Source organism: Ascidia mentula, chromosome 6, assembly GCF_947561715.1.
Source record: "Ascidia mentula chromosome 6, kaAscMent1.1, whole genome shotgun sequence".
NCBI classification, from domain to species: domain Eukaryota; kingdom Metazoa; phylum Chordata; class Ascidiacea; order Phlebobranchia; family Ascidiidae; genus Ascidia; species Ascidia mentula.
Window position 1 is genome coordinate 18,309,897 of NC_138571.1, and position 27,288 is coordinate 18,337,184.

Sequence of the window (27,288 nt, forward strand, 5' to 3'; positions counted from 1 at the left end):
AGCTGCTATACAAGCGAAAATTTTGTAACTTTTGTAAACAAGCACCCAAGCTTGAGTGGTTGTTGGATCATTGCAACTATGGCGCTAGTGTTTGCTTTTCTTCTGTTGTTTACATGCCCAGGTAGGTAAATAACATATTGGGTCTTCTAGAATCGTTCAATCACCCACGTGGTAATCAAACACAACGGTCAAACCAAGGTACAAAGGTTTTGTTTTGATGCCATTTGCTATGTACTGAATAAATTTGTCCCCTTGATAATACTTCTGTCCAAAATTTTTACATTTACAGGGTAACCAGATTTTGTCGTCGCCAAGTAATTTAATTTCAAATGAACTAATTTGTACACGCTGCCATTTACGCATCTCCTTTGCCCAATAAGTATATAACTGTCAGCCAACAGGTTGTGTTACTTTCAATCCCCATGTGAATTCCGTTTCCTGTTTTAAGTGAAAAGCGCTGTTAAGTGCTGTCAGCGGCCAGAGTGTCAAACAAGGGGCATTTTGGCTCCGTCCCTTCGGACACACGCTCCATTAACAAGAACATTTGTGGAAGTGACACTTTGAAAATATTTTCACACTTAATCAGCAGAGTTCAACACGCGAACACAAGCAAAGGCCACAACAGCAAACAAACAGAACCTTTCCCAGTATATTGTCTTACACAGGGTATACATGCCAAAGTTATTATGTTGACTCGAAGCATATTATCATACAGTCATAGCCTAAAACTTGGAAAAGATGACTGAATTTGTCACATTGCGTGTTGGTTTTAAATAGAAATTGATTTAATGTATTAACAATCCGATACTGATGCTGCCAAGCGTATTCATAATACAAAAATGCACTTCTGGCAATATTTATTGATTTATCATGACGGTTGTCATTATTAATGTATCAACTTCAGCGGGACGACTTCAAATATTGTTTTGATGTGATGAAACTCTTGTTTTTGGTTCATAACCGCAAAAACAAGAATAAGTTAAGTTAAACAGATAGTTAAAAAATTCTTTGTGCAATTGAACAACAAGTAAAACTTTTGGTACGATTGTTGAATTCCATTGTTTGGAAACAAAAGCCGATTGTACCTAAATTCTATGGCAAACATGGCGGTCACTTACTGCTGCCAAACAGTCAACAAACGTAACACGTAGGTCGCAGAATAAATGCATTGGCAAACTATGGTGTGATAACATTTCGTTGACATATGAATGTCATATAGATGTTGGTTATCTTGTTTTATCACAGCCGTACGTGGGGCATATCATGGCAAGCAACTGTGCGACAAATATTATCAAACACAACAACACTTAATCCTTCCTGTGCAGAAAGAAACACAACAGACGGATCGCTGTTGGACAGTTCGTCTGCAAACAGACTCTTTGTCATGCGAGGTAATGAAAAAGGTGTTTGAGCCGCGTCAGTCGCCGCCCTTGTTTAAAGTTATTGGCTCTCGCGTGTTCGGCACCTCAGCTTGCTATAATCCTCCAGGTCTGCCGCTGAGCTAACAGAATGTGTGATGTGGAAAAAGTCGATTTGGAGTAATATAAGTCAGGCTGCGTCGGTAAGTGCCAACTGTGACAAACACATAATTAACTTGCTGATTAGATTGGATGGGTAATCGATGCATCTTGGTGTCAGGCTTGCCAGTTTCACCCAGAAGACCAAGCCGAAGGAAGCACAGGCATTGAAGATTTACCGGCATTTAAGCCAAGGCTAGTTTAGTTCAAGTTCTTGTACGAACGTTATGAAAGCATAAGAAACCCCGTCCGAACCAGTCAGTTCGCGTAATTGGAGACGTTTAAATCGGGGCCGGAATATATTGACGATTTCTTGATAACGTAGCCGCACGGTGGCGACGCAGAGCGCGATCGCCGCGAAGAAGGTTTCGCGAGGAAATAGAAGGCTGGATACGAATAGTGGGACGAGAGACGGCGAGTTGTCTCAACACACTTGCGAGAGCGAGAAAGGAGAGAACAGACGAAGTCCTTCGGGATTTCGAAAAAATGACCACCTCGTGAAAACAAATTCGAAAAAAATGATGTCGCGTTCAGAGCAAACTCAGTTAGTTGTCGAAATAGAGAGGCTTGACAGGGTTGACGTAGAGAACACTACGATTGTTGACGCTGTTGTGATCATGGAAGGCTATGAAATAACAGTTTGGTTTTGTTTCGGTAGATATCTGTACCTTGATTAAATTGCCTCGACTGTCTGCTCTGAATTCTCAATTAACGGAATACGAAATTGTCTGTTTCTGTTTTAACTTTGAATCGACATCAGACGATTGGATATAACTTTTTGAAACTGTGGTAAGTTTCGGTCTTTATCGCATTCTGCGATAACGACAACGTATCGTTTGCTACGATAAATATCGTTTTCATAAAAACCATTGGACAAGAAAAAATGTACGCAAAATATCTAAAACTGTTTTCCCGACAGATTCTTACATCTGCCTGCAAAGTACGAAAACGCGCATGTCAATGGACGCCCGACTCGTCGCCGCACGCCTCCCCGGGCTCGCGATGTACGGATCCCCGTATCAATCGCCGCCATTTCCGGGCTATCTGCCTTACGGCCCTGCTGCCGCCGCGGCTGTTGCTGCCGCCTCTGCTGACCCTTCTGCGTTTTACTCACACATGGTAAGTGTTCGTAATATTCTGTGGTGTTAAATGCAGGATTTCTTCGGCTGATGTTAAAAACGTTTCAAGTTTACGGCAATGAATGTCAAAATGGCGTCTATCGGGTTTCGTAAACTTAGGACTTAGAATGCACGATAATTACGATGGTCACACAAAAACCTTTAGGTTACATTTGTTACATATTCGATACAGCACGTATTTTGTAAATTTAAAAGTTTCAAAAGTCATTGAAATTACCTCTAAAGCGTCGAACCCTTTTTAACAAGGAAAGTTTTGCTGGGTGATCCTGAAATAAATTTACGTAAAGTATACTTGATTATAATAACATTTACTTGCATATATTTTGTTAAACCTATTCAAACCGCAGCCATTTAACTATCGTCAATTATTTTCAGGGTCCCAGTGATAATTCCGACGCTTGGCGGGCCGGACTCACTCAAGCTGCCGCGGCCGCATATTACGATCCAGCGATGGCTGCCCATTATGGATACGGGTAAGGCGTTACAGGAAAAATAATATTTCAGGCTTTTGGGCCATTAAGCAATGCATTGCAACTAACCAGTGCATAAGAGTAATGTTTTCCCTGTTTATCGCTCAGATACGGACCTATGGGTCTCACTGACGGAGCCCGACGTAAGAATGCAACTCGCGAAACAACTTCGACATTGAAAGCGTGGCTCAACGAGCACAGGAAGAACCCTTACCCTACCAAGGGCGAAAAGATTATGTTAGCGATCATCACAAAAATGACTCTGACCCAGGTAAGACAGAATCGAAATACATTTAACCGCGGTTCTTCATTATTCCTGAAAGCAGATCTGTGTTATTGAGTGTAGTATATCACATTTAACTTATATTCAGGACAAAATTTAAGGCATATTTTGGGAATTTTTCACCATCCGTGCACGTTGTAATTTTGAAATCTATAAACTTGGTGTTTGTTTCGTATTCTTCCGAGCACTACTGCAATGGCTTGAAAAATTAATTAAAATTTTCCACACACTCGTATTCATACATTTCAAATAAACTTAATGTAGGTTTCCACTTGGTTTGCCAACGCCCGTCGCCGCTTGAAAAAAGAGAACAAGATGACATGGTCGCCACGCAACCGATGCGGTGAGGATGACGAAGATGATGACATGGACGACGGAAGCCACAGTGTCCATAACAACAACAGCAGATCCTCAACTCCGATTGGAGCAGAAAGTGACGTATGCTCTCAGCAATCCAACGCCATCCCCGCGGTTCTAGGGGGCCCAGAACGTCGTCCCACAATTCCCCGCCCCAACGGTCACAGCAGCGGAGGCGAGAGTATGTCAGACGAAAGTGCCATTTACTCAGATCACCCTGAGAATTCGAACTGCTCTGAAAAGCGGCAATCGTCCGAAAGCGGCAACGTAGACGCAGAAAAAGAGTCCCCCAACTTAGGTGAGTAAAAAGTAAAATGGCGTCCGGTCCGTTTGAACGTAGACCCGCGTGGTCAAGCAATCGGTCAATGGCGTTTTGCGCCGAAGGGTCGTGGGTCGGTCAAGGAAGGTGTGAACGAATAGAAGTTGTAATTGCTTGATGCGTGCCCCTGACGTTTCGGTGACAAGGCGCAGCATCGCGCGTCAACGACTATCGTTACATGACCTCCCGTTGAACCGAGAAAACAACATTTTGCTAAGCCGCCTGCGTGTTTAAATGCGTCTTGAGTGGGGACCAGATTGACTGTAGTCAAGTATTTAAGACAAATATGGCGGACTTCAGCAACTAAAAAAGAAATACTTTTCGTAACTGATAACTTTAACGGCAATTTTAACAACACACATAGTTTTGTCGTGGTATCTTGTCAACATTTCCGTGTATTTTTTCCAGGCTTCAGCCGCTTGAACGACGAAGGACGAGTCAGGCAACTGTCATCGCACTTTGCTCGCCACGCTATCCACCCCTATGCCAACCAACGCAGTTCCCCGCCATCTATTCCCACCAGCCTTTCCCCGGGCGCCCACCAAGCCGCTGCCCAAGGACTCAGACCGGGAATGCCGTTCAAAGGCGGTCCACAGTGCCATCTTCCAAGTGCGCAACCACCGCACCGTATGTTCCAACCAGGACACAACCTCCCAGCACAGTTCAACCCAGCTGCTGCAGCGTCGTTGATAGCTGCTTCCCGAGGACATTCTCTCCCACCCCACGTCATGGCAGCACTGAACGAACAGGCCCAGATGCATCACTACCAACAAGCACTGCAGAATCTTCCCAACAACCCAATGCGCGGCGTACAGCCGGACGGAAGTACATCAGGCAGTGATGATAGTCCATCCCCATCGTCACAGGCCGTCTCCAAGTCACCGCAAACACCTTCAAGCTCAAGTGCAACGTCGGCTTCACCGAGCAGCAAGCCAAAGATCTGGTCGCTAGCTGACGTGGCAACAAGTGGCGACACACCGAAAAAGTCACCGGTCGCCATTTCGCCTCCCCCGGCCCACGGCCTTCCACGCCCTGGCGAAATAAACATGCATGCCGACGCGAGAGCTGTGCGCCATTGGATGGACGATGTGTTGCAGCAACGTATAGCCGGACTAACGGGAAAGACGCCTACCTCCCTGCCAAACAGCAGTCTCCCTATGACCCCCCACCAACTTCACCAACTGGCAATGACCCTCAGTTCGGGGAACCCCCACAATAACCCCGGTATCATAAGCCCACAGCAGCTAATTAATGGAGCAGTAAGAAGTCATCCGGGTTTCGCTGATGCGGCAGCGATTCAGGAACAAGCCAATGCTTTGTTGCGTCATCAGAACCAACGCAAGGAATCGCAAGGTAATAGTTGTAAATATGCTATCATCTAAATAAAGGTATTTGGTGCCGAACTGTAAAAACATGAGCACTACATGTCCTCGTACGATAAATCACAACCAATAAAAATGGTCGTCAAAACCTGTTTTGAAAAACACAATTTTGGAGTGATTGTAAAATAAACATTTTTATCACATTCAGAACGTCGAGGCGACGACAGCGAATCAAATCACTCATCCGACCACGAAAGTAACCACAACACGAGTGCAAGGTGAGCGCGAACCGTAAACAAAGCTTATTCTGTGTTTCGATGTAATCTCCATTGCGCCAGCTAAGCAGAAATGTTACCAACGACTTACATTGAAATCCAATGGGCCAAATATAACCAGCGAAATGTCATTTGCAGATTAAAATCAACGTCATCCATCTCGCATTGAAGCAAGAGGTTCTGTTGACTCGAGTTTTCAAGCGAGTGGTGCGCAGAAAACATGGCGTTCGGGCCGGAATCAAAAGCATTGGGATTCGGCGGCTGGCGCGAAAACGCTCCCAACACTTCCCAAAGGCAGCGAGAACAAGCACAACACAGTCCGGGCTAATCTGCTCGCTCAACTCCCGACAAACACGCTGGAGTTTCCGCCAAACAGCCGTCGAAGAGAGCGCGGCGAATTGCGGTTGTTGTTGGACAAAAACCAGACGCAACAACAGCGGTTTACAAAGCGCTGTGCGAGGAACTTACAAGTCGCGCTGGCAGGCCCGACGCGTCTGTGTACGAACCGCATATATTATGGTTCTCACCAAGTGTTATTATTACGATTTTCCCCTTGCATGTATTTCCCATCCCCACGTCGTCGTTGCGTCGTGGCTGTCGCACCCTTGTTTGTTATTTTCTTTATTAAAGTTCACCCCCTTCTTTGTTGTCAAGCGTATATGATCGTTCTCATTTAGCGCAAAACGTCGCGAAAAGAAGAATAAACAAGAAATATTTCCGAATACTCTGTGCTTTGTTTGTTTTAGAATTAACTTAGTACAAAGACTGCAAAAGATGTTTTTAGAATTTTAGTAAGTGGTGTTCTTCGCAAGGCCCAAAGCGACCAGGGTAAATGCAAAAATTACCATATACAAGACTTGTACTTTAGGGTGATTTTATGGATAATCTTCTGACGAACGTGACATTAGCCCCGGGCATTAACTTGGAAGTTTTTCCTTGCTTAAAAACCGTGGAACGCCATTTCTCTTGTGGTATGTGAACCCATACGTTACGCCGACCTTGCCAGGTTAGGGTGCAGCAATGTAAGTTGTCCAAGGAGTGGTGCAAACTCTCAACAGGTGGAGGGGAGAGAAAGACTTAGTGCGTTGAGATGAGGGGAACAGATAAAGGAAGCGTAAACATGACATCCGGTAACCGGCACAGTTGTTAGTGGTGAACGACTGTCAAACAAACCCTTGTGAAGAGAGTGTAGACAGGCATGGGAGTCATTAGCGCGGCCACGTCTAGAAAATGAGCAGGAAATTCCAGAAAAGCATGTGTTTTGGATTAGTGTATTATTGCGTATATTTACCAACAGTTTTTTGTCGGAAAACACATGCATTTCATGCATTTTAGTCATATCGCTGAAGTGGACGCCATTTTGAAACACGTATCCATTGCATTGGAACAACATTAGTTTCATGCTTAATTTAAAAGTCGATTCGCCAGGTTAAGAGCAACAGGTCATTAAGAGCGTTGGGTCAATTTTGATGAACTAGTTTTGCAATCTGATTGCCATCGATCGGTGGAGTGGAAATTCGCACGGCGAGTGTCACAAATCGAACGGTTGATGTCCATTAATTCGCGCTGAATTGTTCGTCTCGTCTGTCGTTCGCCCAAAACCGGTGTGTATAATATTTTCAAATGGGAAATTTTAACGGCGATTTATCCATTAATAATGTATGTTGTGCGCCGCCAGTCTGTTTGTTGGATTCTCGACGCTATGGGACTTCTTGGTGGTGTGAGTCTTGGTGTCTTTGAAGTGTTGCCCTTCTTTCCTCATGTGCCCTTTGCGCATCACCTTTCACACACGCACGAAGGCGGTTCATGAGTTATGCTTGTCAAACATTGAAGGAAAACCTTGTCAGTTGTTTGTCTTTGCGGTGTCAGACAAGCGGAAATTTTGCTCGTTTTGGTGAAGACTTGTGGGTTTCAAAGGTGATCTGAAAATTTGTCAAATAACTTTCTAAAAACCGTGGCCAAATAACACAAAATAACTGTGTTATTTTAAAGTGTAAGTGACATTTTCACATCAATAACAAACAAATGCGTTTTTGTCGACCTAAATTCACGTTTTGCTTTGACTGAAAACATTTCAAACTCGGTACTGAACGTTGCGATAAAACAACAGCCAAGATGTAACAACGAGATTTGCTACCTAGACAAAAAAATATGCAACGTATGTAGTGGGTGATCCCACAATTGCAAATGACCGTTATTTTGCCTCACACATCAAAACACAAAGAATCATCTCTGATTATTCAATTGAAGTCGAAATGTTCCCACAGTGTGATTCCGACAATTACCCTATGTTGTGCCGCTCGTTTTACAAGATAACCAGAAGAGGACAATGCGAGACGGAGCCGGGCCAAAATCTCGCGTTCGCGGATTTTACTAATGATAGACCGCGTGTTTGGAATATTGAATTACCTCAGCGCATATAGGGTCGGTTCCAAGCCAACGGGAAAGCTCTCCGAGTCCTTAGACTTGTTATCTCGTTGGTGGACGAAGGAGAAACAGTGGATTTTGGAGCCTGGAATTTTGGGATTTAGGTCAAACGCCATTCGCGCTCCGACAATAGGCACTCTGGGCCCGGACTGTGATTTAGGCAGTCACGCAATTGAATTAGAAGACACCTGCGACATTTGCTCGTGCTCGAATTCAAAAAGTAACGCTTTGTCATTACCGGGCGAATTACATCTCATTTGTTCCGCTACCAAGGCGGCAGCAGTTTACGAAATATGTCGTTGTTTCTTGTATGCAGTGAACAGACGCACTGCTTGTTTTCGCTTGAGCGATGGGTTTACGCAATAGGAATATTTTCGTCTCGCTGTAGAGGGGTTGTGCATTACGCCAGTGTCTTGCGTCAGCGCAACCGCAACTAAAACGGTCCCGTAAAGAAATTATTTCGGTATGTTGAGTGCGTATTTGCACGTGCACAGTCCATAACGCAGTAAAAAATGTGCAGATTTTTGGCATATATTGACATGTGAATTACACGCAACTTCTACAAATAATTCTAGTTGTTTTAATATTTTCTTAAATACCACAGAAATGCGTGACACAACACGGCCTGCAACGGTGAACTCAGCATCACGTAAAACTTTTGTAACTTGTTTACAAACAAAACACCATGGAACAACAACGCCTCGTTGTTAACGCGCGAGGACGCATGTTAGTGTGCGCTAGTGACACCTGTTCTCTTCGCTCGAGTCACGTGGGTGGTGAAAATAAAATGAAGTTGCTTACAGAACCGGGGCACTGCCTCGTTGCGATCGCGCGTGGGCGTTCGATTTATGCTTTTGAAACGCAATTCATGTCGCATTCGCCACGCGAGATGTGATTGCAACACGCGACTGCGTTGTATAGTGGAAGGAGGTCGAATGAGCAGCGGATGCGTCTGCGCGCGCTTCCCACTGCGCGGTGGGTGAGGGGGGTCTCATTGGATGCGTGAAATTGTGTTATAACGCGGCCAAATCGCGTAAACAAGCAAAGGGAAGGGTTCGGATTAAAACAGGATTAGCCCCGATAGGTGGCGCATGAAAGCGGGCCGATGCGCGCGCGCAATATGTCGATTGGCCCCGCGTTGACCTTCTGTTACGTCACGGAGGATGACAACTGTAGCTCTTCTCCGCACGCCTCGAGAAAATGCCCAATAGCTCGATGGAGCCGCGTGCTTCATCGCCAGGGCGCGTGTGTAATTGTAACTTGATTTGCAGAGATGCTGGCAGAGGTGAAACACATCTGGCATAACGCTTCCATTGGATTAAAGATTGTCACATGCTGTTGGGATGTGATTGTGACAAGGGCGCAACGTTGAAGCTCCCCCGGTACCGGCCGTAATTTGGGATTCTGGGATCTTTAGAGTTCACTCGATTGAGCTTTACGGATTCCCTGACCTGTCTGAAATGACTCGTGTTTTGACATTCTGGCTGTTGCAACAGCATGCAACTTTAATAGAAAATCGCACGCTAACTTGAATGAGAACATTCTTGCGAAGCGCGACAACTTTTCCACTTTCGGCATATATATATATTCCAGCTTTGTTAAATCGGTTGCTTTTTGCAACGTAGCGCCACAACAAAGTCGTGTTTATGGTTATTCCCCTAAACATTTACTCACCGGATTTGCGGAGTTAATTAAGAGAGTTCACGAAAAACAAGCGAAACACAACCGATCTTATATGGACCTTCAATCGTGCGTTCTACCCGTCTAAAGCCGCGCCTCTGAATAATTAAATCATCTACAGTTAAGTTCGGCGAGAGTCTGAAAACGAAAGTAAACCAGAATCGAGGACTGGGGATAATTTCGCCGCCCGCGTCCTTCATCAAGAAAACGTCGCCTCGCTCACAACGAGATTAAGCTTTTGGTTGGAGTGAGTCAATCTTTGTAGCGTAAATATTTACGTGTACGCGTTGCGGAAGCCAGGTGCTCGAACAAGCGTTCGCTCTGTCGAGACAAACTAGATTTCGAGCCCCGCGCCGGCCTGCGCTGTCTGAGCGCCGATAAGCGAAAATTTAATCTGCAAAGCGAAAATTACGGAAACGTTTCCAAGTGCTTGACGACCAAAGCAGTGTTTCCTAAACAAAAATTAGAGCTGGAGATGCGGCGAAACATGCCACAAGTGCCTTCGAACGTTGGGTCTATCGCTTTTTCTAACGTCATGCTGATGTGATTGATGTGCTGGGCCAGCAGTAACATTACAGCTAAATAAGGAAACATGCAAAATAACCTTTAATGCCAGCGAGAAATCATTTCAAACATGAAAGACTCCTTTTTCAGAGCTATTTTCAAAAAAATCACAGAAACTTTGCGTTTTAAATCATCACAAAAATGTTGTGAGCCTTTTCGTTGCTCGCTATACCACATTTTGTTTTGTTTTTGCACTTGAGCGATTTCGAACAAACCACAAAGCGCAAAACGACCATTAGACATTAAGAAAAACGTAGTCCCCGTACACCGACAGTAGAACAAAAACGCGTAAGTGGCATTTCCTGGCAAATCGCTACGGCGGCCTTTTCCATTTATTAACGGGTCGGTGCGAACAGACCGGACGTCGGTAAACAAAATTAGTCGCGCTTCGTTACAGCGACTTTTGAACTGATTCGTCTCGGGGTGTCAACGAAGGCATGCCCAGAAGCAAAGCGCCAGCGCTTGACGAAAGAAATAAAAACAGTCATTGTGGGCAATTAGTGCAAACAGTAACGCGACAGATTGGTCACGCTTTCAATTGTAGAGACCGAACTGGTGTCAAAGGCGTCGAAATTCGATGCTTGCAACTGACCTTTGACCTCTGGCGTAACCATAAAATACGGATGTCCACGCGTACAAAATAACAACAAGAAACACAAAGTTGATGCAAAAGCGTATTTTCGAGTCTGTCTGACTTGTTGGACTGTTCGTAATGTTTCAAAAGCTTTAATCAACACTCATGTACTCTTTGTTTAACCCACAAGCATCGGCATCGATCATTGTCGTGGTAAAATTGTGCAGGAGTATTTTTTATACAGGGGAAACGCATCGCATTGCCTCATGTTGGACAATTGATCGATAAACTCCTGTTTTAACATTTGTTTACGATTTTTTTTCTATTATTTTCTTTGCAAGTTCCCTAAAAAAACGAAAAAACAAAACATATATAGTTTGGCATCAAATAATAACATCTAGCAGTCTGTTTTAGAAACAGTTGTGAATCGTTCGTGTTATCGTAGGCAACTTGGTTGCAAGTGTACACATTTCAATTGTAGGGAAATTTTAAAATATACGCACTTGCATCCAATTTGCCTATACTGTAGGAAAATAGCGCGTGAATTTGCGGCGTAAAAAATCGAAACTGCCGAAGCTGCAAACCGCAGTGCATGATAGGAGAACCTTTGATGTTTCGGGCGACGTTAATATTTGTCGCTTCGCGCATCAAAGGTGGGGCGTTTTCACGCGGGGCATTGTTTAAACAAGCGAGCGGCTTTGCTTACACGCCAATAAACAGTTTACGAGGCCCTGAGTGCTTTGCACACCAACAGCGGCGCCCGTCCGATAAAAAAGTCGTAACTCGGACAATTCAAATGTCCTATTAGCCGATCGTTTTCGGCAGTTAAGTGACAGTTTTATAGCGGCAACGTTCACTTGCGATATAACGTACTGTGCCTCGTTGGGTTCGCCATATAATGATATAGACTCGGTGAGCGTGGGACCATGCATTGGACCGTGTGTTGTGTTACAGTTTAACTACCTCGGACGCCGCTTCTTGAACAATTCAATATTTCAATATTATTTTTTTGAAAGCGATTTAGGCGGCTCGTCGCGACCACACATATGCGTAATGTATGAAAAACTGAAAAAAAAGTTCCACCTTTCAAAATAAGTTAACTGAAATATTTTCATAAGAGATATCGGCTATGGTAGCTATAGTTGTTTTTTACTTTTTTTACATGTTTGTGGGTATTATCGCTGAAGATTGTTGAATATCAAACTATCACTGGTGCCAGTACAATACCAATTTTTATACTAATACAATACTAATAATTCTAAAGTTTCCTGAAAACAGGAAAAAGTGTGAAGTTTCCGAAGAAAGCAAAAGTATAATTTCCCACCCATACTTTAGTACGATTTGAACGAAATTTGAACGACTTAAATTCACCCGCACGATGCAGCATGATCAAACGGGAAGCTGCGGCCACACAAGTGTAGGAGGTGCTGTACTTGCAACCGCAACATTGCCTTATCGTGCAGGACTACAATGGGACAGATTTTATTTTGACAAGAGCAGAGGCGAGGGAGGGGGCGTGGCGTAGGAAAAGTCAAAATTTAATTCGAACTGCCCGGGTTTCCGAAATCAAAACAACGGCGTTCGTGAAGTCGATTCGAGAGAAAGAGAGAGCTTGTTAAAAACACGCGGTACAACGCCTCGCGCGTTCTCCCCCCGCTACAGACGTTCGTTTACTGCTGCGAGATAACGACTTGATTACAAGCAGTAAAGTGTAAGCAACAAATACGGGAGTCTGAAGCAACAAATCAAAATACTCCTGTCCTCGTCTCGTTGAACTTGACAGGTTGGGATGACTTACATGCACTTGACCTGGCGGCAAAAACAAGTGTTTTTGTAATCAGACTTTTGACATATGACCGTCAGGTTCGACTTACGCCCCTCCGCAATTAAAAGCAATCGTTTTAAAATGATTATGAACGAAAAATTTTGGGCGTGTTTCGGTGTCTTATGTGTTGGAGCCAAAACAAATATTCTTAGAAACGCTGTTTTAACGTTCCACATTATCAGTGTGTTTTTTTAATTTTTTGTCGCGATTCGCAGCAATAGTAGGTATTGACGTTATCCGCTATCAAGAGAAATTCCATGAAAGTCGTACTTGTAAAATTCCCGTGAAAATGGAAGCAAATTTCGTCTAAATTGTGACCATACCTAGATGGATTATCAAACCTTACTTCATTTAACACAACACGCTTTAATTTTGGTTGTCCATTGTCGGTTGTTTTGTATGCTTTGTGTGTTTCCTCTTTCTGTGTGAGATATCATCTGCAACTTTGTTTGTCACAATCGCAATCAAATCGAAGACGGAACTGGATACGCCATGATTCACAAACCGTTTCGCTTAAGCCGCTGTTGTGTTTAAATTGCAGGTTTTGCCCCAAAACACGTTTAGTTCCAAGAACAAAGGAAAACGCGCGCGATTTCGTCGTCAAAATCTTACATAACCACTGTTATCTCTCTCCGTCGCATAAGACAAGAGCAGAGCGCGTTTATTCCAATTACAACAAACCCAAAACAAAGAAAGAAAGAGAGCAATTAGATTCGTCAAAGCCAGGATGGATGCCTGTTTTTGCAGTAAACACTGTTTTGTTGGGCTCCAAACCCATCCCAAGATTACGATACATTGACGTGTTGCACTGTTTTCATTTCTTCCTCGTCGACGCATTTGCTCTTGCAACTTACGCAGGCCGGGAGCCGTTTATGCGCTAAGCTCGTTGCGGACTTCAAATTGCCTCCGTTTTCGACGATACGCAGTGCACAGGGTTCACAATGGCATGGGAGGAATTGCCAAAGTTCACCCCTACCCTCGTAGCATTTAGAGAGTGGTAATAAAACGGCAATATGCAAAAAACTAAACTTCCAAATAGAACTATGTTCTCGTAAGGGATAAATGCTTTGTACCAAAAGTCATACCCGTATATGCGAGGTTTATTTAAAATTTTAGGTTTCGGCAAAGCTACAAACAATTTGCCCAATCTATATACTGTTTGCTTACTGCACTATGATACTTGGCAGCAAGCAATGCGTATATCCTGTAAGGTTTCTGATAAGGTGAATTTATTGTGCTAACCGGGCCTCGACCTTCGGACTGAAATTTAAAGTGGCATCACTGGCATTGACGTATCTCCGAAGGATCAGCGTTTGTAAACGATGTCTTATGCATATCGTTTAGTGCCATCGCGTTTGGCTCGAGATCCGAACAGCGTCTACACCGCGATTCGCGTGTTGCGTCACAAAGCCGACGAATCGGTTACCTACGATTTACGCTAACTCGGTTCCGCTTGTCGTGGCGTTTATTTAGACAAGGTGTATCGCGTTTTGGTAACCTTAACGAGATTCGCGCCAGCGACATATGGGAAACCGGGCCGAGAGCCGTGTACGCGATTCTGGGGACGTGATAGACAACACGATAGGGTGTCCGCGGACTGTAGGGCGGATTGTCGCTGTGTGACGCGAGCCATAAGTGAACATCATTCGACACTGTGATGGTACGATAAGAGCGCGCGCGGGCCTGAAAAATTAATGGCGATCGCGTATTATCGCGGATTATTCGACGCGTCGTGCTTGTATCGTGGTAAAATAGTCGGAAGACAAGGCCCCCGCCCTTAATTATTCGCGCGGGCCTGTCACTGATGATGGAGACAGACAAGGTGTTCGCACCCCATGTGTTTAACGACGTTTGCGTAAAGGGTGCTTTGCTTCTCGGCAGACGGCATTACCCCTAACCTTCGAAACAGTGGTCGCAGATCGATAATGCGGTCTGTACATCTTGATGATATGAAATTGATTATGTAAGGATAATTTTATGGCTGGTGCGACGTATTCATGTTATTCATTCTTCATATTTTAAGCCAAAAGCACTGCGGGATGACAATGAAGATTTTCTATCTAGCTATCGAAATACGTTCGCAACTGTTTTGGAAACAATCCAGAACCACAGAAATGCCAAGATTAAAACGAATAAACAAACTATGAAATATTGGCCTCAGAAACGAAATTTTTAAATAAAACCCACGCTGTGTAGATCCGGCGGAAGAACACCAAGTCGGCGTTTATTGAGGATATCCGCTGCTGGCGCGCTCGCGCGTATCGCGACTTAATTACTCTCAACGATATACAATATCCTGCAGCGACCTTTTGAACTGTTTCGTCCGTTCGCAATTACACAATTCTGGAACCATGCGCTTTGTCCATGTCTCAACGGGGCAGAAATCCCTTTGTCAATCGCGGTTATGACGCGCGCGCTTGGCCAAAGATTAAACACGCTATCAAATTATAATTGCAACGCTCTGTTTGGCGTTCGCGGTTGATTGTTTCATTCGTCGAGTTGCGCAGTGGGGCCGAAATTTGAAATCTATCGCCTTCGTCGACGAATCATTGCCGCTATTAGGGTCACAATCCTCCGGAGTCCGGATTCCGGTCAATTGATTGAGATTTCAATCGTCGTTGTCTCACGCCATCACATAATTTGATTTACAACAGCTTGCATCCCGTTCCAGAAAAATGTAATTTAGAATTGATTTAAGTGGATTTCGTAACTTCTGGGTGCTTTCGCGAAAGCTTGTCATTTTTTTCTTACTATTATTATTATTACGTTCACTGTTATCCAAACATCATGCGCACCTTCTAAAGAAAACCGACTATGAATGCCTCTGTCAACAGAGTCGCTGCATATTTTGATTTTGCAGTGTATATTTGAAACATTGGTAATCACCAATAAACTTAGAGCCGCCAATTGTTTTGGAAAGATGGTTGCGCCAAAGCACATATGAGACTAAAGAGTTGCGGGTTTTGGCGTTTGGAGTTTCTGTTATGGCAGGAAACCTATAATGCGCATGTACCAGTGCATCATAATATTGCTGTTGCTGCAAGGCATATTGTATTGCAATTAATCTGTTCTTCTGGCACAAAAATGTAGAGTTAGTTTTTTCTTGCGTTATTACGGTTGTTGTCACATGCTTGTGTTCCACACCATTACTCTGATGAAGCCTAGTTGAAAAGCAGGCGAAAAGTCGGTGAATAAAGATATCTTTTTAATTGTGCCAGAAGAACAGATTAATTGAAATACGTAACACAATGTTTGTATCCAAATTCATACGACAATGAGATGAAATTTAATCAGCGACAACTGTGTATATTTTGCCACAGCGTTATTCCAGCGGGCGAGCGCTGAGAGGCTTGAACACACATACCCCTGAAATCCGCACTGATTAAGCTTGCCGCCGAGGGTCATCCCAGCTACCCCGCTCCGTTCCAGTATTCAATTAACACCTACTTAGCAACACAAGCGCGTTGCAAGCGGTTTTGTCGAGGGACGGCTGTAATAGTATTACTGTGTCTGCGGGTGGCTTGCGTGCATATGCCTGTTTGACAAGGACTTGCGCGCGGTACCAAGGACATAATTTGTTCTGTGGGAAATTCCAACGGTTGTAGGAAAACCCTGTTTTGCATATTCGTGTTCTGGTAACTGTTTAACGCGAGTAGTTACACATCGATACTTGGTGTAAGATATCCAACACCGGGTATGATTTTTATATATCGATTGAGTATATCGTGATGTGTGTCCCAGTAGCCACAGAAAGTTGAAATACACATTCTAACGTACAATATGCTCAAAAACTAGGCCTTCAATGTTATCACTCCGCCAAGATACTGACGAAAGTCATGGCTGAATTGCATAATGTTAAATTTTGTGAGGTACACACACGGAGATCGCCACTGTTTCGACCTATAAGGTCTCATCAGTGCGGCTTGGTGTGACTATATATGAACTTGCGGGCCAAACGGCCAGACAAAGACTTCCAAATTGTGGTGACTATACAATCACAGTCATCCGTTGGGCACCTTACGTGCAAAAAGTTAAATCGAAATGTTAAAGTTTGCATTGCCAGAGGAATCCCCTATCAATGACCATTATACTCTGTCTGTTGCCCTGTCATTGAACCCGAACAAATTACTTCCGTTACAAGATGGACGTGTCAATGATATCCTATTTAGGACGAGGAATTAATTCCGCTGACCGAGTTGTTGATGTCGAAAAGATTCGGTTGAATGCGATTTACAACTCCAGCTTGGTTGATCACGCCACCAAACAATTGGAGGGTTATGCTGGGAGCAGTTGAATGTCAATCGTAGATTAAATCCGATGAATGCGAAATAATTAGCGTAATCCGGGGATCTGTTGTGTTGTATTGGCCACACATTGTGCAAACCACAGTGAAAAAAGATTAAAAGGTTTCTTTAAAAAAGGGGAAGTGTTTGTTGCACTCGATTCCGTATGCATGGAAAAATGTCACTTATATAGCTTCCTAAATGGAATGTTTCCTTTTAATTTTTTTTGCAACTCTTTTGCAGTGTTCTCAACAGCAGCAAAATTCCATTGCATCAAATTTGCGTTGACGTTTCATGCTGTAACAAGCATTAAAATCGTACCCGGCATTTCGCAATCGTAAGAATTGGTCCTGCAGGGTTGACGTGGCGTTTTGGCGCCCTCCGAACACGCACGGCTGTCCGACGTCTACCAACAGCCAGTCCCGGTTGATGAACTTGGTGAGGAATGCGGGACGATAATACGCATCCCCAACAACATGGAATCGACACCAAACAACATTGGCCGCGTGTTAAACACGATTTCCTATCAACGCCGATGTTTCATTACGGGGCTAGTGCATGTCGTGGGCCGTGTAACCGTGGACCCACGGGGAGGGTATTAATAGGAATCGGGCATGTTTACATGATGTCACGTCGCATCGTGTTGGACAGGGCGAGCCACCACAAACTTACCAGCTTTGCTATCAATGCCGGCCAGGTGTTCGCTTATCTTAGCCTTCCCTGCCGTATCTCAGTGACTTGCGGGCGAAAAATATCAGGATAATTGCGTTTTATTGGGTCACGCATTTATGAGGAAACAGTGTTTCAAAAAATATTTTCGCGTGGATTGAATGTCGTCTTCTAGGTCTTGGTTTTTGTCCGGTGTTATTGCAGGAATGAAATAAAAGTTTGATTATTTTTGTGTTTTGCGAGATAACCTACGCAATAAACAAAATAGGACAATTGTTAGAATTTTTCTCATTGGAAAATATACTTATATTGCCTTCAACATTAAGTACAAACAAGACGACCTTCACAAAAAAAACGTATGACAGTTTTTGTGAAATTTTATAAAATTCGGCCAAGAGCTGATATCAAGACCCCTGTTGTTTCTTGATCTCGTGTCTATTCGTTTGGCACCGCTACGCGAAAATGACCAGTCGTCGAATCCCTATAGTTTTCACTCAACAATGTCAATCACATCGCGCGACACGCGACGGCGTGAAGGAAATTCGCGGCGTTCGGGGGATTCGCGCGATTCCTTTTCATGCGTTTGTCCACGGCAACCGGAGGCTATGAAGTTTCACACCCTCGTGCGAAGACATCAATGGCGCCGTGTTGATACGCCGCATAAGTCATGCGTCCCATGCGGCCACGGTAAAACGCCACGGCCAGCCGTGACCGGGTCAAAGCATCCCATAGGAGTTTACTTGAGCCTTGATATCAACACGATGTTGCTAGTGGTACCGGAATGTTACGCAGGTGACCTTCGGGCGCTGCAAAAGGCTTCTAGACTCCTTTCGATCAATTTGCCTTCGCTTGTATGGTGGGTGTATGGGGTCATTGAAGCCATGTTGTGTATACCAGGAATTGTGAGCTATTTATACAATTACAAACTATGATTGTAATTTGCACCGAAACGTTCACTTTTTCGTGTCCAATTTCGTACATGAAGGCAATTGTTATGTCATAGATTCCAAACGCCGGGACAAGCATTCGACGAAATGCAATGATCCATGTTTTTCTCTGAAAAGTTGTGGGCTGTTTTGTAATAGCCTAAGCTGTGTTTTTGCGGAAGGCAAACACCATTACATGCAAATATCATATCCAACGGACGCAATCCACGTGGAAATGCTCGTTTCGCTCGCTGCTTCCATATAATATTATTGAAACGTTAAAACGATTTTGTAGTGTGTGATTCTGTTGTTGTGATTTAAAGAAAGTTTTACATCTCTACACATTTTGACGACATTAATATTGATGTTTGTGCGTGGTAAAGTTGCTTAAGGAAATGTCCCACGTAACGCAATATTTTGTGTGATGTAGGCAAGAAAATTTTTCCAAAATGAGACTCGTTTGCTGTAGACATTCTAAATCGGGCGCAAAACACGGACAACTATTATTTTATTTCTTACAAGTCGAACCGGCGCCATTTCAAACTGTTTGAATAAATATCAGAACACCAAACGGTGTTATTGACAGCAAAGACTAGCAATATACGAAAAAAACCTAAAGTCTTTTATCGTTAAGATCGTGTTTTTTTCACTGATAGATTTAAGATCATTGTTTTTCCAAGTCTTAAAAGTCATCGTCCTTTATACCTCGAATCGCGAATAAATTAAATGGGTTCCTCGTCTTCATGACGTCGACTCAATCCCCTTTCTACCGCGTAATTGATCCCAGTTAAAAGCCTCAATTTTAGCAATTAGCGGTGGACATCGATCAGTGAATCGAACTAACCGTGTTCCGGGCCCATGTCGCCATACGCATTCGCTGCGTTTTTGTCGGCCCGCTTTTCAGTCTAGCCGACCGCGGACATCGATAGCTAAGTGTCGGCGGCAAATTACTTCATCGGCAGACGGGTATTGGTGGCGCGGTGGCCGCAAACCGAACCAGTGCAAGGAAAACCTTTCACTTCAAATTTGCTGCCGGCTTCACCCCCTGAGCGGACGAAAAACGGGCCGTGAAAAAATTGCCGATATTTTCTATTGAGCACGAGGGGAGACCCGCAAAGTTAACCTCGTTTAACCTCTGGAGATTGAACTTGACGGCTGGAAATTTGTGACATGATCCCGGCGACCAACGCATTGTATTAACCTTGTTGTATATTTTGTTCGTAATGACAAGTTTGATGACGAAAGTTAAATTCAGTTATGTTAGGTTTGTCTTCCGAATATGATTGTTTACCACTTAGATATTTATCGTTATTTGAAAAGCTATCTAGTCTTTCTAAATATAAAGGCCGTTTTGCGTCTAATTAGATGTTAACCAGAATCACCAACCCCATCGAAAATCTATCGCAACATTTTTTCCATGAACTTAATTACCATGTTGCAAAATTTCCCGAACGAATTTGAAGTAGCAACCCCGGGCATGAACAAAAAGCTTATAAGGGTACGTAATGTTTGACCACCAATCGGAAATGATCCATTGGAGCCCTGGAATTTTAAGTCAGCAATCAAACACACCATGCCGTGTGGAAAATACCACAGATTAAAAAAGCCCGTCGAAGTACCAAGGAAGCCAAGCGTGCGTTTTTATTTGGACGCTCATTAATTAATGATGCGCCAACTTCGAGTATCCGGGGCAGCATAACGACAAAAACGTGTTTTCCGGGGCCTAAGATGTGTCGGCAGATTTCTTATCCCCGTATAGCGGTGGGAATCCGCGCTTCCACACAAACATGAGAGGAAACGGCTAAACAAGGGCCCTTGCATCAGTGCTTACGTCACACCTAGGGGCGCCAAACAAGCGGTATATGTTTCCTACATCGGTAAGAGGTCGATCTTCGCAGCTAATGTCCCTATGGGCCGCAAGCAGTCTAATTCGTTAGTCGATGAACGCGTTTCATCCTGTTATGCGTCCCAGCACCAACTGTTGTTATGGCGCCCGCCCCCCTGGCCGATATAACGATTTTGATGATGGAAAAGCCATGTTGCCGTCGCTGTTCAATTTACGCTGACTTTTGCTTCCTCAGGTTTTAATCACCCCCTGACACTGGAAGCACTACTTTTGCGCCACCATCGGAGGTTGAGTTTTTTAATTAGGGGGAGAGCAAATGATTGATGGTCGGTGTACGTACTCCGCGTGACACACAATAATTTCTGATGTTGGTGAATAATGTGGATAATTAATAAACTTAACGGCGTATGGAAAGTCTAAACAATGCATTACAAAGAAGAGCAATGCCTTCAATATGCCGTGTCAGTCTCCGGTGTCTAACGTTAAAAGTTGTTGGTGCACTGTTTTGAACAGACTGACTTCTAAAAAAAACTTTATTTGCACGAGCTTTCGCGAGTTGGCAAATGGCCTTGTAAAGAACATTGTGTGCAAGCTTTGGCAACAATGTATAGCGGCACGGCTATAAACACGCTTTGAAAAAAAGATTCCCATATGTTTCGCGGTTCAATTCCTCCCATCGCATTCCACTTTTAAGTTTCCACTTTTCCTTCCTCGAATTTAAAAACGACGAACAGGTTTTTCATCTTCTCGTGTGGTGACTTGAGTAGCGGAAGTGTTGATAAGGGATTGTGTGCTTTGCGTGATTCGAGAGAGCCGAACGGCGACTCACAGATTGGCCAGAGTCCGTGACTTCATGACTGTTATATTGTTTCAAACTTTTTCGTTTCCATCGTTGGAATGCTCCAAGCATAACTTTCAATTGTTTTTAAATGAGATAAATTTGACCTGTTAGTGGTAACATTGGTATACTACCAACTAATACAGAACTTTGAAATTAGTAATGTATCGGCCATTTGTTGGCGATACGGAAGCACTTTGCTTTCTAGTTGGATGGTCGTTTTTCAAAACCGGTATTAATTTGTATTTTTAAATTTGTTTTTTTATGTTGTGTTTTATGACAATGTTGCACAAAATTCATACTTGTCTTATGAAAACATAAAGACCGCCACGAATTAATGACATAATGTAGTTCATGAAGTCGGGTGATTAACACAAAGTCTGTCGTGCATACTATTTTAACCATTGCAGAACAAGCCTGTATCCACAATGTTTGTTGGGCCGTACTTGTTTCACGTTATTAACTGAAGCTAATATTTGTTTCAAATCATTCGTTGACCTCAAAATGTCCGACAAGAAGAATAGACAGGAGACGAAGAAGGCCCGACTTAGCGAGCGCCATATTCGTTTTCTCACAAGCACACGAACAGCAAATGTCAAACAAAACACAGCAGTACCACGAGGCCCACCAATATGAGGTGGCGACAAGGGCCACAGAATCAACGGTGTTATATCATTAAGACTCTGCGAAAATGCAACATCCGAACTCTTAATAAACGATGAGCTTTTTGACCGGAGGGTAGAAGGTAAAAAACATGGTTGATTTGTTGTCTTGCTTTTTCGTCAAAACCCATTTCATTCATGGAGGGAAAAAAGGCGTATCACGGTTGCGGCGGGATCGATATTCCAAACGATCTCACAACAAAATTCAAAGCCAATTTTGAGGACGATTAAGAGTTATTGGCTACACGCTGCGCTCTCACAGCCTTTTGCCCAGATCGTTTGCCTTTTCGCCACAAAACCATGTGCTCGGTCAACTTCAAACGACAACCGAACTCAGAAATGCTCGCTGCAAAGACCACTGACGCAATATCCATATTTACAAATTGGTTTCAATGCTGGTACGTTTACTTTGCAAGAATCTATCCCTCTACTGGGCATTGTGTTTCTTCTAGAGACACCAATTTATTACTGGGGAAAGTCAATGACTTGAAACTTTCAGACGTTTATTATTGAAGTCAACTGGTTTAAAATATGTATATATATGAAACGTTCTGTTTCGGATTGTTGACTTGGTTTCAGTGCTCCTCGTTTTTTTTCATAAAACCTTGAAGTAAAGATCTGCGAAACCCTAAAAGTAGCGGACAACGTCTAACTCCGAAATCAGCAACTTTTATTTCACTGCGAAAGCCTCTCATGAAATAAAAACAAAATGGCCTTCGCTTCTCGAAATTGGTCTCGAGAGCTAAGCGTGCTTCGCCGTTGCGAACTTACCGAGCAAATATTGTCGGGATCGGCAGAAGCCAAATTGTTCATGACCGTCCAAACCCTTGTCACCCAGTGACTCAAAAACCCCGAGTGTGTCGTTTGTCATACCTTGAAATTGTAAACTCTAGCAATTGCTGTTGTGAACATTATGGTATCGCGTATCCTCTTGCATGGTTTATGCATGAGATATGAATGGCAGAATATCTTGTACAAAATTGCCCTGTTATATCATGAGCTTACGCCATTTACCTTAGCCGCGAAAACTGGCTCCCCCGCTTGGATGCTGCTCGTGTTTGATCAAAACGGGCATCAATTTTTAATGCTCATAATTTTTTTTTCCGAATCCTAACCACGTGGGATTCTAGAATTCTAGTATTTCGTGTTCCGTAAGAGTATATCGCCATGTTACGTCCTAGCGCAAAGCGGCAAATTATTGCAGGGGCCAGATTTGGACGCGCTTAATTATTAATGTAATAAAATAGGCTAATTTTTCGCTCACATTTGCAAACCGATACAGTGGCAGGTGGCAGGTCTGGCTGCCCTTCTATTCCCAAAGTCACCGGGCCTTATTAAAATGCGACAGGTAGTGAACAAAAAACGGTTAAAGGGGAATTAATTCGCAGACGTCGTCGTGTCATATGACCGCAGAACCAACATACTAACTGAGTACACTCCTCTACTCTACTTTCCCATGGGGTCAAGTTCGCAAAGACGCTAGTGGGGCCGACGCTCGCTATGGGGCCCGGAGCCCAAACATTCGCCCCATTGTTGCTGTCTTGTCTGCTCGCCGAACCGCCGTAATCTGATCGCGCGTAATGGCCGCGCTGTGAAAAAACTGTGATTCTGTATTAGCTGAGGCCACTTAAACGCAAAGAAAATGTGTTGTTTTAGCTACGCACCTGGCACTTGACTCCGCCGGGCGCAATCTGATGGGAGTTGGCGCGTTATGGGTGGGCGATGGAATTTTAGGGGCACGCCGATTAACGTGTTTCTGTTGCAATTAACTGTTAAGTTAATGCTCTGTTTGGAATTGAAACAACTCATTTCATGGAGCTAACACCCTTGTTGTAAAAAATGATCCGAAAAGGCACCATTTTGATCAACTGCTGAGAAACCTTTGGAAGATGGCATTTTGTTTTTGAGTGGGCATCTAATGTTTACGAGTGTTTATGTCATATATTAGTCATCCCAAATTCACGCATTTGTTGGATTACAGATAACTTAACAAAATTTGGTGCCGATTACATATTTTAGTTTTAGGCCTTATTAGGTATAATAGAAAACTGCTGCTTCTTCGATGTTTGTAAAGAATGTTGAGGGAACACTATAAAATGTTGAGGCTAATCTTGTTAAAATGACATTTGGTGTGTATTATGCAAGCAAAACAACAGTTGCTGTAGGTCATTGCAGGCCAACTCCTGCCGCCGTGAATCATAATACATCATTTAAAAAGGGGGAAGCACGTGTGTTTTCACTCCTCGCAATGGCGTGAAGGCAACGTCCCTTAATTCGCTGCTTCCTCGGTTGACCCTTGGGGTATACACAAGTCGCGTTGTTTGCAATACTGGGCGTGCGCTTGTGCTCGTTTTAGAACCAGCGGACGTTTCGCTTTAATTGAGTGATGACCGATTGTTTAATACGCGCCATCTCCTCCTGCCCTTAATTGATGCCTCCTTGTTGAGCAGGGCCGGATGACACATTGCCCTAGTGTAAATGCCCATTTCTCTAAAGGCCCGGTACACTTACTGTTAACAATAGATCGAGCTTGTTGATTCGCGTATACCACTGATTAATTGACCAAAGGGCGCACGGAATTTTCAGTCGTTAGCGGTGATTTCACATTATATCTGCGTGAGGATGCTATTCGCATTATAATTGCGAGGTGCGCGCGCAAATTAACCGCAGTGTAGGTGGTAGTAACTTAATGTTAGGCGCTAAAAATAACAACGGGACGAGGTTTTGTTGCGCAAACAACAACTTTGCGGTGCATTGAGCTAATGCCTGTTGCGGAAACAAGTGGCAGGGTTGTATCTCTGCACTCCGGGGGTCCCAGCCTTTGGTCTCGAACGCTTTGCTGTCTGAGAGGTTAAAAACCTGTAATTAGGTTGAAAGAATGAACACGTTTCCTCTTGCCAGTATGAGCAACATGCTTCGGGCCCGTCCTGTTTGTTTGCCGTTGCACTTGATTGCTGTTTAGTGTACGTTGTCTAAAGAGAGGCCCCCGGAAACGGTTGCCACACACAAATCCACCTTACACACGTTATCCGACGCTCAAAGGGGTTCTGTAACTTTATTCGGCTAGAAAAGCGCTGCTTGGGGGGGTCTATAAATCATTTCTCCAACCTACTACCCCGTTTGTATAAGCGCCCCCACAAACTGGGCGGATTTTGTAAGCCCCCGAGGAAGGCAACTGCGGTGGCCGGGGGCCCAAACGGTGCATGGGGCCGGGGCTTGTAATAGCCAGACGATCAGTGTCCTACAAAGCCTTAATTGAATTACTCCAGTCATCCGTGCAGCTTTCTCTCCGCGTACCCGCAATATTACGCACAGGTCGTGCCTGACCACCCGTGACCGGCAACGCGAGCTGCCTATGGCGTTTTAGCGGGGTCCAGGACACTCTTAAGGCAGTAATTTAATAACATCGCCAAACAATCAAACACGCGGAGATGATTCGCAGCCGGGCAGGGACCCCTATCGCTCGGCGCGCCGGTAAACAAGCACAAATCCGCGCCAGTGTGGTCAGCGCACTCGGCCGGGACTAATTTTGAGGGCAAACAGCGTTCCCGTACCCTCGCATTCGCAAGCGATCACCTTTGTCAGGATCAGATCAAAGCACCCGGCGAATGCTCTCACGTCTGTTTCGCACCTCAGCACCGCCATGCACGGTAACGTAAACGACACTGCCGTCGGGTTGTTGCATGCCGACCCTATCCCTTGTCTGTTGTTCGCCGCGATGCCTGTCAGCGCCTATGTTTACCGTTAGCACTTACTCAGGGCCGCGTTACACGGTTTGCACCTGCGCTCCGTCCCGAGGTGCGAGAAAAAGTGCCGGAACGCTAAGACAGGGACTGCTCGCATTCCGGTGCTAACGGAAACAAATTAAACGCGCTAACAATTTTCTCCGCGCCACTCCTCGAAAACACGTTACTCCCGCGCCGCGAGAAGAGCGCGATCCATCACCAGCCCCCTAACATCAGTCTACGGGTACGTGTTACTGCTCATTAGGAAACCGTACGAATTTGTTAGTCCCGCTCCACGTTCTCACCCAGATCCACCCTAATTTTGGCCACTTTTCGCTTGTAAACGCAAGCTGGGTGGCACTTTTTGGCGGGCCATTAGCACCCGCTGATGAATGATGTACATGCCCTTGCAAAGGGCTGTGTTCTTTAATTCCTGTGCACTCTCTGAAACTGCCAGGTTAGCCGACCAGAGTAACCAAGAAATGAGAGTACTTGATCTGTAACAACGCTTTTTTTTTCACTCAATTATTTAACACGTTTGTATGAAATATTATTGGTTGTTGTTTTTTATGATGTTTCCGTTATCGAGTGTTGTGACATAGAAATGAAACCATCGCGGGCGCGGGCGAATGTAATGCGATTTCCAAGTAGAATGTATCACCCCAACGCGAAATACGAGGTGTAGTCAAAACCCGACCTTAATGTTGTTTCGATGTTCGCGAAAAATGTGGAATGCGGCAGAACATTGGGTTGTTACAGTCAGTTTTCCATCTTCATTCAGCACATTTGTCAACGCGCAGGTATCTTGTGGCAGTGGCGCAAGCTGATCCATAGTATCGACGCGTCTGTCGCAAATGATTTTGCTGGGAATCGTCGGGTTCGCTGGACCTGAAAACAGAAAAACACGAGCGCCGTTCCTGCCATTGTGAACGTCTAGAAAGCTCGCGGATAGCGGTTTATCACCAGCGGTTTGACACATATCTGCCAACTTTCACATTGGGACCCCCGTGGAAATTTCAAATCACAGGCTCAGCGAGTGGCGAGCGAGATAAACCCGCACGATGGAATATCGCGTTTTTAATTTGAGCTAAAGTCGCGATATATGCAGGGGAAAGGCTTGCGATGTCAACGGACCCGGTCGGGGTCCTACATAAGTCGCTTCGATAAGAGGATGCGCTGTCATTGCGCGGGGTGTCGCGGCGGCTTTTGTTTCGATAGTGTCAGCAAAGTCATGTTTGATCTTTTGTTTGTCGCGCGTATCCCAAGTGACAGCCGCTCTCCTGTATTGCCAGCGAGAGGTGGCCGCGCGGTAATGCGGCTATGGGAAACGCCACGGGACGTTGCGCAGACCTTCGCGAGGCGTGGCGCAGGACAAAATTTTTCCCCAATAAACAAGGCAGATAAATGCTCGATGAATCAGCAGCGCGGTTTGATGAAAGGGAGAAAGTGCGTGGACCCGCAGCTGTTATCTTACCGCGGAAATTATTGCGACTTTTAAGGGCACTTTTTGTCAGACAGAAAGGCAGATCCCACAACACAACATGAATGTATAAAAAGAAGTCGGACTCAAAAGTTAAAAGGGTGTTT

At 44.4% G+C, this 27,288-nt stretch overlaps 1 protein-coding gene across 1 annotated transcript; it reads left to right on the forward strand.

Annotated features, from left to right (window-relative positions):
* The first annotated feature begins 2,173 nt into the window (after positions 1-2,173).
* Positions 2,174-6,396, forward strand: LOC145905897 (uncharacterized). Its single transcript, XM_082993217.1, has 8 exons — positions 2,174-2,306; positions 2,437-2,636; positions 3,032-3,129; positions 3,235-3,397; positions 3,674-4,064; positions 4,494-5,438; positions 5,616-5,685; positions 5,821-6,396. Exons 2-8 carry the CDS (start codon positions 2,472-2,474, stop codon positions 5,849-5,851), a joined length of 1,863 nt encoding a protein of 620 aa, XP_082849343.1. The 5' UTR covers positions 2,174-2,306; positions 2,437-2,471; the 3' UTR covers positions 5,852-6,396.
* The last annotated feature ends 20,892 nt before the right edge of the window (positions 6,397-27,288 follow it).

Bases quoted from the DNA above. Each gene is read 5' to 3' on its own strand.
- LOC145905897 (XM_082993217.1), top strand. From the start codon at position 2,472: ATGTCAATGGACGCCCGACTCGTCGCCGCACGCCTCCCCGGGCTCGCG. The intron at 5,439-5,615 runs GTAATAGTTGTA...TATCACATTCAG, and splicing joins CCAACGCAAGGAATCGCAAG to AACGTCGAGGCGACGACAGC. The intron at 5,686-5,820 runs GTGAGCGCGAAC...TGTCATTTGCAG, and splicing joins AACCACAACACGAGTGCAAG to ATTAAAATCAACGTCATCCA.